Source organism: Globicephala melas, chromosome X (genome assembly GCF_963455315.2).
Source record: "Globicephala melas chromosome X, mGloMel1.2, whole genome shotgun sequence".
In the NCBI taxonomy this organism is placed as follows: domain Eukaryota; kingdom Metazoa; phylum Chordata; class Mammalia; order Artiodactyla; family Delphinidae; genus Globicephala; species Globicephala melas.
Window position 1 is genome coordinate 68741569 of NC_083335.1, and position 15189 is coordinate 68756757.

The following is a 15189-nucleotide window of genomic DNA, read 5'->3' on the forward strand; positions in this document are numbered from 1 at the left end:
TTACCACTGGACCACGAGGGAATTTCCACATATGGCTTTTATTATGTTGAGGTAGTTTCCTACCCTTAGCTTGTTGTGTGTGTTTATTATGAAAGGGTGTTGAATTTTTCAGATGATTCTTCTGCATTTGTTGAGATGATCATGTGATTTTTATCTTTCATCCTGTTAATGTGGTATATAACATTTACTGATTTTTGTATTTTGAACCATCTTTACATCCCAGGAATAAGTCCCACTTGGTCATGGTGTATGATCTTTTTAATATGCTGTTGAATTTGGTTTGGTGGTATTTTGTTTGAGGATTTTTACACTATATTCATCAGTGATATTGGCCTGTTGTTTTCTTTTCTCATAGTGTCTTTTTCTGTTTTTGTATCAGGGTAATGCTGGCATCATAAAATAAGTATGGAAGTGTTCCTTCCTCTTCAATTTTTTGGAAGAGTTTGAGAAGAATTGCCATTAATTTTTCTTTAAATATTTGGTAGAATTTATGAGTGAAGCCATCAGATCCTGGGCTTTTCTATGTTAGAAGGTTTTTGATTACTGCTTCAATCTCTTTACTAGTTATACGTCTGTCAGGTTTTCTATTTCTTCATGATTCAGGCTTGGTACATGATATATTTCTAGGAATTCATGCATTTATTTCTTCTAGATTATCTAATTTATTAGTGTATAAGTTTTAGTAGTGGTCTTTTATAATCCTTTTGATTTCTGTGGCATCAGTCCTAATGTCTCCTCTTTCATCTCTGAGTTTATTTATTTGAGTCTTCTTGCTTTTTTTCTTAGTTAACTATCTAGCTAAAGGTTTGTCAGTTTTATCATTTAAAAAACCCAACTCTTAGTTTCATTGAGTATTTTATTGTTTTTTTCTGGCCTCTATTTCATTTATTTCTGCTCTAATTTTATTATTTCCTCCCTTCTGCTAGCTTTTGGTTTAGTTCTTCTCCTCATTCCCTAAGTTCTAAAGTTAGGTGGTTGATTTGAGACTTTTCTTGTTTTAATGTAAGCTTTTATAGTTATAAATTTCTCCCATAGCGCTGCTTTTTCTGTGTCCCATAAGTCTTGGTATGTTGTGTTTCCATTTTTATTCTTCCCTAAGTATTTTCTAATCTCCCTTGTGATTTCTTCTTTGATTCATTGGTTGCTTAAGGCTTGTTTAATTTCTACAGTTTCTGAATTTTCCAGACTTCAAGACTGAGAAACTTATCCCCCCAATACTACATTCAAAAGGAATTTATCACATAAGAGTGAGTTTGCAAATCAGTGGACCTATGACCTGGGTATGACCACAGATGTGTTGCATAGGGATGCATTAATTGCCAGCATTTAACAATTTCACATAAAAATTTGGATTTTTGAGATCTCTTGAAAAACTTGAAAAAAATCTGGAAACACTTGGTTAATATTCCCACTAAGCAATAATCAGTTGGAACCAAGTGGCAGTTGTTACCTTCAGACGTGGGACATGTATTCTCCAGTTTGACATAGTCCCCACAATGCCTTATTTTCTCCCATATCCTGTGTGTCAGGTTGTCATTTATCATCTTCTTTGTGTCATTATTCTTATAGCAGATATAAGAGGAAAATAAATGTCCATGGCATCCACATCTCTATCAAAAGTGAGGGAATGAAAGCTAGACTGAAAGGAAATTAAAAAATATTCCTGTGTTTAATATGCAAAGAAGTGTGTTGGTATCAAATGAGTACAACTTAATAGCTCATTATGAAATGAAATAAAGTAGAAACTGTGGCTAGTACACACAAAAGCAATGTAATGAAAACTTATCAAATTCAATAACAGGACTGAAATTTCAACCAGGTTTATTTTGGAAAGTTAATAAAATAAGCTATCCTATTGTAAAATGCAGTTATATAGTTTTATATTAAGGAAAACAATTGCCCAGGCGTTAAACCCTTTTAAAGATGACAAGTTTACAAAAGTGCGTCTACTGAGTGAGTCATAAAATGTATTCTTAAGTTTCAGGTGTAAATCTAACCAGAAATGCTGTTGTTTGGCATGTTGAAGGTATGACTGATAATTTATTAGACAGGTTGCTTTAAAAGAGTTATTTGTGGTATTTCTGTTGCATGGACATATGTAATACTGCACAGTAAAGTATATTGTGGTGTCAATGAAAATTTTGATAAGACAGAACTTTTGAACATAGTACCTGTGTCGTATAAGTTTAATGTAGATTGATCAAAACAATTTGTGTGTGACTACAGGAGATATTTCTGCAATGGTTAGTTATTAGGATAAATCTTGATTTGGAACTTAAATCCAAGGTGGAAGTATTTTTTAAGAATATAAGACAAGTCTGTTAATTGTATAATTTACCAGGAAACACTGTGCTAAAAAGCTAAAAATGAAACATGTGGATGTAGTAATAACACATGTATGCTGGATATTCTTCTGTGGCTTCAAAAGAGATTATTGCTTTGCTGGGTGAATTTGATGCACAGTAGAGTAGTTGCCTCTACTTCTTGGAACTTAAGGGGCTTAGTTGGATGTGGTGCTGTCACATGTTGGGTTACCCTAGAAGTGGATTTTAAAGATGGAGATTAGTGTACAGATAATTTATTAAGGGGTGGTCTCAGGATCAACACCTATGAGGGAAAGGAAAGGAGGCAGGGCTAGGTAAAGGGAGAAGTTGGGCTGATGTAAAGTCACCATAAGGCTTCAGCTTTACCCCATGGGATGCTCTGAAGCTGGGATGGCCATTCAGAATTGTCCTCAGTTAGGGTGAGAAAACCAGGTCTAGCCCAGTGTTTACTAGTCATTGGATGCCAGCTGCCTTGGGAAGGGAGCATAACCGTGGATGAGGTAGCTCTCTTCAGCCTAGGTAATTCCTAAAGAGCAACCTGGAAATAAATATTTTAGTGTTGAAGGGAAAATCTGGGTGATGCAGCACAGCATTCATGACAGGTGCTAAAGAGATCTTTTTGAACTGTTGAAAGAATTAAACTTATGTCATCTATGGGAAACACCCCTGCCTCAGCTCAAAGACTTGACCTCTGTGGTGAATATGACAACTCATGTAAACACTCTGAATCTCTCTACAAATGCAGTAAGTAAATGAATGTAAGTTTAAATTCACATGTTCTTAGGGAAGTCGTTTCTTTGGGAAACTCATTTAGCAGGGACTAATCTGACTCACTTTTCTATGCTGAAATTGATTTCCAAAGATGGAAGTGATTACCTGAACTACATACTCAAAGTTTTAGACTTGAAGATTGAATTCTTAAGAATATGTTTTCTGATTTCCAACATTATAATAGTGAAAAATATTGTTTATTTTGCCTTTCTCAAGTAATATTACTAATGTGAATAAAGAACTACAAATTGACCTTCACTATACTGTGGTACAAAATTCTAATTAGACAAATATGGAATATCAGATGTAGTAGACATTTACTGCTTTTGGTCAGTCATCACTCATTCATCTACTTTCTTATTGATAACATTATCCAAATTTCCATTTAGGTATCTACTTCTTCCCTATCAGTATGCATGGACATTGACATATTGGTGTAGAAGAAAAAGTTTCAGTTTTCTGTTTCCAAATCAAGAAGATAATCAGTTTCAAAAGGAAAATTTGATAAATTAAGTGTTTATATTTTTAGATTTCAAATTTAAAATATAGCTTCTATGTTTTACAGGTTTGTACTATGTTAGCATGCTTGTACTATCATTCAGTTAATAATAAAGCTTGATTACATATCTGGCAGGTTTTTGTTTTAACATCTTTATTGGAGTATAATTGCTTTACAATGGTGTGTTAGTTTCTGCTGTATAACAAAGTGAATCAGCTATATGTATACATACATCCCCATATCTCCTCCCTCTTGCATCTCCCTCCCACCCTACCTATCCCACTCCTCTAGGTGGGCACAAAGCACTGAGCTGATCTCCCTGTGCTATGCGGCTGTTTCCCACTAGCTATCTGTTTTACATTAGGTAGTCTCTATATATCCATGCCAATCTCTCACTTCATCCCAGCTTCCCCTTCCCCTCCCCGAGTCCTCAAGTCCATTCTCTACATCTGCATCTTTATTCCTGTCCCGCCCCTAGGTTCTTCAAAATGATGTTTGTTTGTTTTTTTAGATTCCATATATATGTGTTAGCATATGGTATTGTTTTTTCTCTTTCTGACTTACTTCACTCTGTATGACACACTCGAGGTCTATCCACCTCAATACAAATAACTCAATTTTGTTTCTTTTTATGGCTGAGTAATATTCCATTATATATATGTACCACATCTTCTTTATCCATTTATCTGTCAGTGGGCAGTTAGATTGCTTCCATGTCCTGGCTATTGTAAATAGTGCTGCAGTGAACATTGTGGTACGTGACTCTTTTATTTGAACATTGTGGTACATGACTCTTTTTTTTTTTTTTGGCGGTATGCGGGCCTCTCACTGCTGTGCTCTCTCCCGTTGCGGAGCACAGGCTCCGGATGTGCAGGCTCAGCGGCCATGGCTCATGGGCCCAGCTGCTCCGCGGCACATGGGATCCTCCCGGACCAGGGCACGAACCCATGTCCCCTGCATCGGCAGGTGGACTCTCAACCACTGCACCACCAGGGAAGCCTTACGTGACTCTTTTGAATTATGGTTTTCTCAGGTTATATGCCCAGGAGTGGGATTGCTGGATCATATGGTAGCTCTGTTTTCTGTTTTTTAAGGATCCTCCATACTGTTCTCCATAGTGGCTGTACCAGTTTACATTCCCACTAGCAGTGTAGGAGGGTTCCCTTTTAGGCACATCCTCTCCAGCATTTATTACTTGTAGACTTTTTGATGATGGCCATTTGGACTGGTGTGAGGTGATACCTCACTGTAGTTTTGATTTTCATTTTTCTAATAATTAGTGATGTTGAGCATCTTTTCATGTGGTTTTTAGCCATCTGTATGTTTTACTTGGAGAAATGTCTATTTAGATCTTCCACCCATTTTTTGATTGGGTAGTTTGTTTTTCTTATGTTGAGCTGTGTGAGCTGTTTGTATATTTTGGAGATGAATCCCTTGTCAGTTGCTTTGTTTTCAAATATTTTCTCCCATTCTGAGGGTTGTCTTTTCGTTTTGTTTATGGTTTCCTTTGCTGTGCAAAAGCTTTTAAGTTTAATAAGATCACATTTGTTTATTTTTGTTTTTATTTTCATTACTCTAGGAGGTGGATCAAAAAAGATCTTGCTACTATTTATGTCAAAGAGTCTTCTGCCTATGTTTTCCTCTAAGAATTTTATAGTATCCAGCCTTACATTTAGGTCTTTAATCCATTTTGATTTTATTTTTGTGTACAGTGTTAGCAAGTGTTCTAATTTCATTCTTTTACATATAGCTGTCCAGTTTTCCCAGCACCACTTATTGGAGAGACTGTCTTTTCTCCATTGTATATTCTTATCTCCTCTTTCATAGATTTGGTGACCATAAGTGCATGGATTTATCTCTGGACTTTTATCCTATTCCATTAATCTATATCTCTGTTTTTGTGCCAGTACCATACTGTCTTGATTACTGTAGCTTTGTAGTGTAGTGTGAAGTCGGGGAGCCTGATTCCTCCAGCTCCGTTTTTCTTTCTCAAGATTGCTTTGGCTCTTTGGGGTCTTTTGTGTTTCCAACAAATTGTGAAATTTTTTGTTCTCTTTCTGTGAAAAATGCCATTGGTAGTTTGATAGGGATTGCATTGAATCTGTAGATTGCTTTGGGTAGTAGAGTCATTTTCACAATGTTATTCTTCCAATCCAAGAACATGGTATATTTCTCCATCTGTGTCACCTTGATTTCTTTCATCAGTATCTTATAGTTTTCTGAGTACAGGTCTTTTGCCTCTTTAAGTACGTTTATTCATAGGTATTTTATTCTTTTTGTTGCAGTGGTAAATGGGGTTGTTTCCTTAATCTCTCTTTCTGATCTTTCACTGTTAGTGTATAGGAATGCAAGAGATTTCTGTGTATGAGTTTTCTATTGTGAAACTTTGCCAAATTCATTAATGAACTCTAGTAGTTTTCTAGTAGCATCTTTAGGATTTTTCTATGTATAGTATCATGTCATCTGCAAACAGTGACAGTTTTACTTCTTCTTTTCCAATTTAGATTCCTTTTATTTCTTCTTCTTCTCTGATAGCCATGGCTAGGACTTCCAAAACTATGTTGAATAGAAGTGGCAAGAGTGGACCTCCTTATTACTGATCTTAGAGGAAATGCTTTCACCTTTTCACCATTGAGAATGATGTTGGCTGTGGGTTTGTCATATATGTCCTTTATTATGTTGAGGTGGGTTCCCTCTAAGCCCACTTTCTGGACAACACTATGAGATTAGAAATCAGTTACAGGAAAAAAAACTGTGAAAAACCACAAACCCATGGAGGCTAACAATATGTTACTACATATTCAATGGATCACTGAAGAAAGAAATCAAAGAGGATATCAAAAAATACCTAAAGACAAACAACAATGAAAACACAGCAGTCTAAAACCTATAGGACACTGCAAAAGCAGTTCTAAGAGAGAAGTTTATAGCAATACAATCTTACTTCAAGAAACAAGAAAAATCTCAAATAAACCACCTATCTTCACACCTATAGCAACCAGAGAAAGAAGACAAACAAAACCCAAAGTTAGTAGAAGGAAAGAAATCATAAAGATCACAGCAGAAATAAATGAAATAGAGATGAAGACAATAACAGCAACGATTAATGAAACTGAAAGCTGGTTCTTTGAGAAGATGAACAAAATTTATAAACCTTTAGCTGGACTCATCAAGAAAAAGAGGGAGAGGAATTAAATCAATAAAATTAGAAATGAAAAAGGAAATGTTATAACAGATACCACAGAAATACAAAGGATCATGAGAGATTACTACAAGCAACTATATGCCAATAAAATGGACAACCAGAAGAAATGGACAAATTCTTAGAAAGATACAACCGTCCAGGTCTGAGCCAGGAAGAAATAGAAAATATGAACAGACCAGTCACAAGTACTGAAATTGAAGCTGTGATTAAAAGTCTTAAAACAAACAAAAGTCCAAGATCAGATGGCTTCACAGGCAAATTCTATGAGACATTTATAGAAGAGTTAACACCTACTCTTCTGAAACTCTTCCAAAAATTTGCAGAGGAAGGAACACTCCCAAGCTCATTTTATGAGGCCACCATCACCCTGATACCAAAATGAGACAAAGATATCCCCAAAAAAGGAAATTACAGGCCAGTATCACTGATGAATAGAGATGCTAAAATCCTCAACAAAATACTAGCACACTGAATCCAACAACACATTAAAAGGATCATACACCTTGATCAAGTGGGATTTATCTCAGGGATGCAAGGATTCGTCAGTATATGCAAATCAATCAGTGTGATACACCACATTAACAAATTGAAGAATAAAAACCATATGATCATTTCAGTAGATGCAGAAAAGCTCAACACCGATTTGTGATATTTTCATTTTTTAATTAAAAATTTTTTGAAGTTTTAAATTGTGGTAAAATATACAAAGCATAAAACATACCATGTTAACTGTTTTTAAGTGTACAGTTCATCAGTGTTAAGTACATTCACATTGTTAAGTTTGTTACAATTAACATTCATAGTGTTAAGTATGTTAACCAAACTCCAGAGCTATTTTCGTCTTGCACATTTAAAACTTTGCACCCATTAAGCAGCAAGTCCCTATTCTCCCCTTTCCCAGTCCCTGGCATACACCGTTCTACTTGCCGTCTCTATTAATTTGACTACTGTAAGTACCTCATATTAGTGAGATCATACACTATTTTTCCTTTTGTTACTATTTCATTTAGCATAGTGTCCTCAAGGTTCATCAGTGTTGTAGCATGTGTCAGAATTTCCTCCTTCTGAAAGGCTGAATAACATTCCACTGTGTGTATATACTGCATTTTTTTAAATCCATTCATCCATCGATGGAGACTTGTATTACTTGCACCTTTTGGCTATCGTGAATAATACTGCTATGCGAGTGGGTGTAAAAATATTTCTTTGAGACCCTGCGTTCAGTTATTTTGGGTTTATACCCAGAAGTAGAATTAGTAGATCATATGGAAATTCTGTTTTTAATTTTTTAAAGGAATCACCATACTGTTTTCCATAGTAGTTGCACCATTTTACATTCCCAGCAACAGTGCACAGGTTTCCAGTATTCCCACATTCTTGCCAACACTTGTTATTTTTTGTTTCTGTGACAGTAGCCATCCTAATGGGTGTGAGGTATATCTCATTGTGGCTTTGATTTGCATTTCCCTAATGATTAGTGATGTCAAGTATTTCATGTGATTTTTGCCAGTTGTATAATCTTCTTTGGAAAAATGTCTATTCAAGCCCTTTGCCCATTTTTAAGTCAGTTGATTTTTCATTGTTGAGTTTTAGGGGTTCCTTATATATCTGGATATTAACTCTGTATCAGACGTATGATTTGCAAATATTTTCTCCCATTTCATAGGTTGCCTTTTCAACTCTGTTGATTGTGTTCTTTTATACACAAAATTTTAAAATTTTGACGTAGTCCAGTTTATTTTTACTTTTGTTACTTGTGCTTTTGGTGTCATATCAAAGAAATCATTGCCAAATCCAGTGTTGTAAAGATTTTTCCCTTATATTTTCTTCTAAAAGTTTTATATTTTAGCTCTTCCATTTAGGTCTTTGATCCGTTTGGAGTTCATTTTTGTATATGGTGTAAGGTAAAAGTCCAATTTCATTCTTTTGCTTATGGATATCCAGTTGTCCCTGCACCGTTTATTGACAAGACAGTTTTTTTTCCTCCATGGAATGCTCTTGGCACCTTTGTCGAAAATCATTTGACCATATATGTGAGAATTTATTTCTAGACTCTCTTCTATTCCATTGGTGTATTTGTGTCTTTATGCCAGTACCACATTATTTTGATTACTGTATCTTTGTAGTAAATTTTGATGTCATGAAGTATGAGTCCTCCAGCTTTGTTCTTCTGTTTCAGGATTGTTTTGGCTCTTCTGGGTACCTTGATATTCTGTTTTATTTTTAGGATGGAGTTTTTCATTTCTGCAAAAAATGTCAGTGGGATTTTCATAGGGATTGCATTACATCTGTAGATCACTTTGGGAGTATTGCCATCTTAACAATATTAAGTCTTCCAATCCATGAGCTGTTTGCATTTAAAATAATCATTATCTACTGGTATATTATTTGTGTAATAAGCATAAATAAATTTTTAAAAGAATTGTTGGCAGAGGGAATTGGTAAATTTCTTTTTCTTCTTTCACTTTTATTGAGATATAATTGACATTCAGCACTGTATAAATTTAAGCTATACAGCATAATGACTTGAAATGGTGGTCAAAAGGTAGAAACTTCCAGTTATAACATAAATAAATACTGGGGATGTAATGTACATGATGACTATAGTAAACAGTGCTGTATGGTATATTTGAAAGTTGCTAAGAAAGTATAAAAGTTCTCATGAACAGGGACTGATAAATTTGTAATGTCAGTTTATGTATCTTCACTTTATGGATCTCATGTTCCAATATTTATAAACTGACGTAAGTTTTGGAGAAAAAGAACCAATTAGATATTAGTAGAGAAATGATTATCTGACTCTATGTGTTCATAAAAAGAAAATGTTTGTGGCTTGATAAATTAAACAAATTGAATTAAATTATTTACTGTTAACCAATAGGCTTATTTAGACATTTAATGATATTAACTAAGTTCAGATATAGTTTTATCTTGTCTGTTTTGCTCATACTCAAACAAACTTTCACCTTGTTAATTAAAAATGTTATTTTATTCACACCACTTAAAATTGTGTCTCATTGAACAGAGAATCTCTTGGGTCTTATTTCCTGAAGATTATCTGTGAACATTTTAAGTCATCAGAAAATATTGGTAAAGCTCTACTGTTCCATGTTGAAATGCTTTTACAAAGGAAGGAAGAATTGCTTGCCACGGAGAAGATTGAAGAAATCATTATAGGTCAGTAGGATTTCTGCAGGTGTTTTAGAAAGGTGTTAATATGCATGTAGTTCTAAGATGGAGGTCAGAACAGTAGCAAAATCCTCAGGTCAACAGATTTTTTCCTTTCTCTCACTTCCTTTTTTTTTCTCCTTAATACCCTTTGACTATAACAACTCACCTATCCAGATTCCACATATTTGGCAAGCTAGAATGAAAGCTAAACAAAGATAACAAAACGTCAACAAAAACAGACAAACCTCTGAGCTTAAACCTCATGTGTAATGGAAAATTGTGAGATTATAAGCCTAATTTCATGTTTCAGTTTGATCTCAAATTAGCTGTGTACCTTCAGGCAAGTCAGTAATATCTCTGGATCTTTTTCCAACTATAAAATGAAGGTTGTGAACTACATTCCTACTTTTTAACTTCTTTTTAGCAGCAGCAGCAGCATCCTTTTGTGATGCAATTGTATATGAACCCTGCCCCCAATAAAATAGACTAGAGTTGCTGTGGTTAAAGCAGAGATGTAGAGCCAGATCTCAGCATTACATTAATCCCCCATCTCTCTGTAGAACCCTATACCCTGAAGAACACAGAGAGTATGATCCCTTTATTAGAAAATTCTTGCCCTGATCTGTCTTTCCTACTCTATACATATATAGAGATATAACTGGAATGATAGTCACTAATGTTAACACTGGAATTTATTCTGAGTGGTGGCAGTTTAGGTGATTTATTGCTTTCTTTGTTTTTTACCAGATTGCTTGAATTTTTATAAGTATGTATCATGTTTTTATAAAAACAAAGTCATTGATTTTTTTAAAGGAAATCTTTTGACTAGATAATCTCTAAGGGTCTTTTGAACTCTAGATTCTATGAACTGTATTTTACTGATGACACCCTTCCTCCATATCCTCACTAAGAATCCAGTTATTTTTAGACCCAGTGTTGTTAAGCTTGGTTATCTGGTTTTCCAACCCTCAGCATTTTAATGGTAGCATATTATAAAGGGAGAAAGGACCTACAGGGAAATATACAGATAACCCGATCACAAGGGAGGGAAAAACCTTATAAATTATATAAAACAATTTCAAGTATTTAAAAAAGTATAATAATCTGTACTACATAATAATTACTGAAGGCATCATTATGATATACTATCAGTACAGTAAAATACAATAGTTGTCAGTGTTGACCTTGAATAGTCAAGCAAAAGTTAAACTGTGCTTCAGAAAACTAGAATGTATGTTTAGAAAAACATAATTCATAAAACATAATTTTTAGAAAAATTAAGAACTTTAAATGATTTAGACTTTTTAAAATAAAAAATTATTTTATGTTTAATGAAAGTAAACTGCCATGTAACTAGAAAACTTTGCTATCCAGAATAACTAATTTTCTAAGATTACAGTTAACCCAAGTTATATTGTTATATCTAATTATACACTTACACTTTCAAAGTATGATAATATTTTAACACACAAGCTTTATGTAGCTTTTTACTCTCATGTGAGTATTTTTAACTAAGTCATGGAACAAACTATGTCTGCTGAGGGGTCAGAGACTCTCAGTTTTCTAATCAAGACTTTCATGGAAATTGATAGTGCCAAAGGGGTGGAAGTGAAAGGGATATAGAATTCTATTATAGCTTAAACTTTACCTTAGTGTGTGATAATGTATTTGAACCCTGTAAATGTCTAGACCAGAAACAATCAGACATGAGTTACAATTTAAAGTAATAGAGTTTATGTGTAAACGTGGTCTTAAAGTATTTTACAAAGGCTTTAAGGTATAATTGGCCTTTCTTGGGAACTTGATCTGATCTAGTTAGTACGTAATAGTATAAACACTTCTTATTAATGATTTCTAGCATTGCTGTCTGTTCATTGATAATAACATTAAGGCACCAGATGGTGATCAAATTTGGAACTTAGAAAATACGTTAAAAAGAGACTAGGCTGGAAAACTATTACAGATTGATGGGCGAATTACTACAGTGATTCTAGCAAACTCTGATTGTATTGCATAATCAATTTTGCTAGTAAATCTAAAATTGATGATGAAAACCTGTCTGAATGTGATTGTGTTTGTAGCCATTACTTAAAGAGTATAGGTTCTGAAGAGCACAGTTAGTGCTCTTTATTTAATGTAATAGATCTTGATTCTTGTTTTTAGAACTTGGTTTTTTTTTTTTTCAGGTCACCAAACAGGAAGACAACTGACAACAGAATTAGTAGGCTGTTTACACAACATTCTATGGAAAAAAGCTGCCCAAAGTTTTCAGGTTTGGGAATAATCTATTTTCATTCTTTATATTCTTTCTTCACCCCAACAAATAAAACAATGTATTCACTATAAAAATCATAGAGCATTAAGTACTTTAATAATCTCTTTCTGCTTAGGTACTGTCTATTTATTAAATATTTATAATGTAGAATTTTAATGTGCATTGGACAAGAATTTATTTAAAAATTCTAAGATGTGGACTTCCCTGGTGGCGCAGTGGTTAAGAATCCGCCTGCCAATGGAGGGGACACGGGTTTGATCCCTGGTCCAGGAAAATCCCACGTGCCGCGGAAGCAACTAAGCCCATGCTCCTCAACTACTGAGCCTGCACTCTAGAGCCCACGAGCCACAACTGCTGAGCCCACGTGCCTAGAGCCCGTGCTCTGCAACAAGAGAAGCCACCACAATGAGAAGCCCGCACGCCACAATGAAGAGTAGCCCCCACTCGCCGCAACTAGAGAAAGCCCACATGCAGCAACAAAGACTCACCGCAGCCAAAAATAAATAAAGTAACTTATTTATTTTTTAAAAAATAAACTAAAAATAAAGATACTAAGATGTGATTCATCCCCATTGGGAGTTTACAGTGTAGGGAAATGACATCACTGATATTAAGATATAGGAAAGTATAATTTATTTTAACATGAGGAGCAAGAAAGAGGGTTTTATTTCCTTTAAAAATTGAGGTATGGAGCACAGAGGATTTTTAGGGCAGTGAAAATACTTTGAATGATACTATAATGATGGACGCATGTCATTATCCATTTGTCTAAATCCATAGAATGTACAACACCAAGAGTGAACCCTAATGTAAGTTCATCAGTTGTAACAAATACACCATTCTGGTAGAGGATGTTGGGTCAGGAGGTATCTAGCAGATATCTGTACATTCCTCTCACTTTTGCTGTGATCCCAAAACTGCTCTTAAAAAAAACCTTTTAAAAACATTGTGGTGTAATAAAAATGAAAAAAAAGGTAGTAATATTTTTTCTTTATACAAAACAGTCCAGGTTTACTGTAGAAAATTTGAAACCACAGATAAGTTTTTTAAAAAGAATAGTTATTCTTAATCCAATCACTCTTAAAATTTTATATATTGCCTTCTAATCCATATGCATTTGTGTGTGTATGTGTAAGAAAGGACGTACTGTTTTAGTGGATTTCCACTTCCAACCAAAATGTAAGAGACCTGGTTGATGTCCTTGCCTGAATAACACCTTGCTCCCTCTCCCTCACTCCAAAAAATCAAGACAAAACACATGAAAAAATGGTTTTCAAGACACTGGACATTAGGCAATGGAGAGTGATCTCTGGTAGATAGGAAATAAACAAGGTGAGCACTGCAGTTGTTCAGCTTACTACCTTGAGTTTCCAGGCTGTAGCATAGGATTAGAAACTGAAGTGGACTATGACATAAATCACAGTAAGATCATTTTTGACCCACCTCCTAGAGAAATGGAAATAAAAACAAAAATAAACAAATAGGACCTAATGAAACTTCGAAGCTTTTGCACAGCAAAGGAAAGCATAAACAAGATGAAAAGACAACCGTTAGAATGGGAGAAAATATTTGCAAATGAAGCAACTGACAAAGGATTAATCTCCAAAATATACAAGCAGCTCATGCACCTCAATATCAAAAACACAAACAGCCCAATCCAAAAAGGGGCAGAAGACCTAAATAGACATTTCTCCAAAGAAGATGTACAGATTGCCAACAAATACATGAAAGGATGCTCAACATCACTAATCATTAGAGAAATGCCAATGAAAGCTACAATGAGGTATCACCTCACACCAGTCAGAATGGCCATCATCAAAAAATCTACAAACAATAAATGTTGGAGAGGGTGTGGAGAAAAGGGAACCCTCTTGCACTGTTGGTGGGAATGTAAATTGATACAGCCACTATGGAGAACCGTATGGAGGTTGCTTAAACTAAAAATAGAACTACCATATGACCCAGCAATCCCACTCGAGGGCATATACGCTGAGAAAACCATAATTCAAAAAGAGTCACGTACCACAATGTTCGTTGCAGGTCTATTTACAGTAGCCAGGACATGGAAACAACCTAAGTGTCCATTGACAGATGAATGGATAAAGAAGATATGGCTCATATATACAATGTAATATTACTCAGCCATAAAAAGAAAGTTGAGTTATTTGTAGTGAGGTGGATGGACCTGGAGTCTGTCATACAGAGTGACGTAAGTCAAAGAGGATAACCAATACCATATGCTAACACATATATATGGAATCTAAAAAAAAAATGGTTCTGAAGAACCTAGGGGCAGGACAGGAATAAAGACACAGATGTAGAGAATGTGGACTTGAGGACACGGGGACAGGGAAGGGTAAGCTGGGGCAAAGTGAGAGAGTGGCATTGACATATATACACTACTAAATGTAAAATAGATAGCTAGTGGGAAGGAGGTACATCACTCGGGGAGATCAGCTCGGTGCTATGTAACCACCGAGAGGAGTGGGATAGGGAGGGTGGGAGGGAGTTGCAAGAGGGAGGGGATATGGGGATATATGTATACATATAGCTGATTCACTTTGTTATACATCAGAAACTAACCATTGTAAAGCAATTATACTCCAATAAAGATGTTGGAAAAAAAAAAGGAAAGAAACTGAAGTGGATCCTAGCAGGCTTCCTAATTTGAGGAGTTGGAGCTGAGAGTCTGGGAAGACTGATGTAGCTAGAATTCATAGGACAGAGTATCAGAGAGGAGAACAGAGCAAGAAAGAGAACTCCACAATCAGAGAATCCTTCTCAAGTGTTTAGTGGAGTACTGATCAAGATAATATGGGATGAAAATACCTAGAGCCAGATGAGTCACCATCTAAAAGTATTAGAACAGTGCCTGGCACTCACACAGGTCTGGGAATAGAACCTGTTCATACCAGCCAGACTGGAAAACTTCTAATTCATGGGG

The 15189-nt window shown here is 35.2% G+C and overlaps 1 protein-coding gene across 4 annotated transcripts in view; it reads left to right on the forward strand.

Annotated features, from left to right (window-relative positions):
- Positions 1–15189, forward strand: part of TEX11 (testis expressed 11) — a 362363-nt gene that overhangs the window by 196030 nt on the left and 151144 nt on the right. For all 4 annotated transcript variants that reach the window (XM_060292709.1, XM_060292708.1, XM_060292710.1 and 1 more), the window contains exons 14-15: positions 9825–9976; positions 12157–12242. In XM_060292709.1, coding sequence (XP_060148692.1) covers positions 9825–9976; positions 12157–12242 — 238 coding nt within the window. The remainder of the gene's footprint in view (positions 1–9824; positions 9977–12156; positions 12243–15189) is intronic.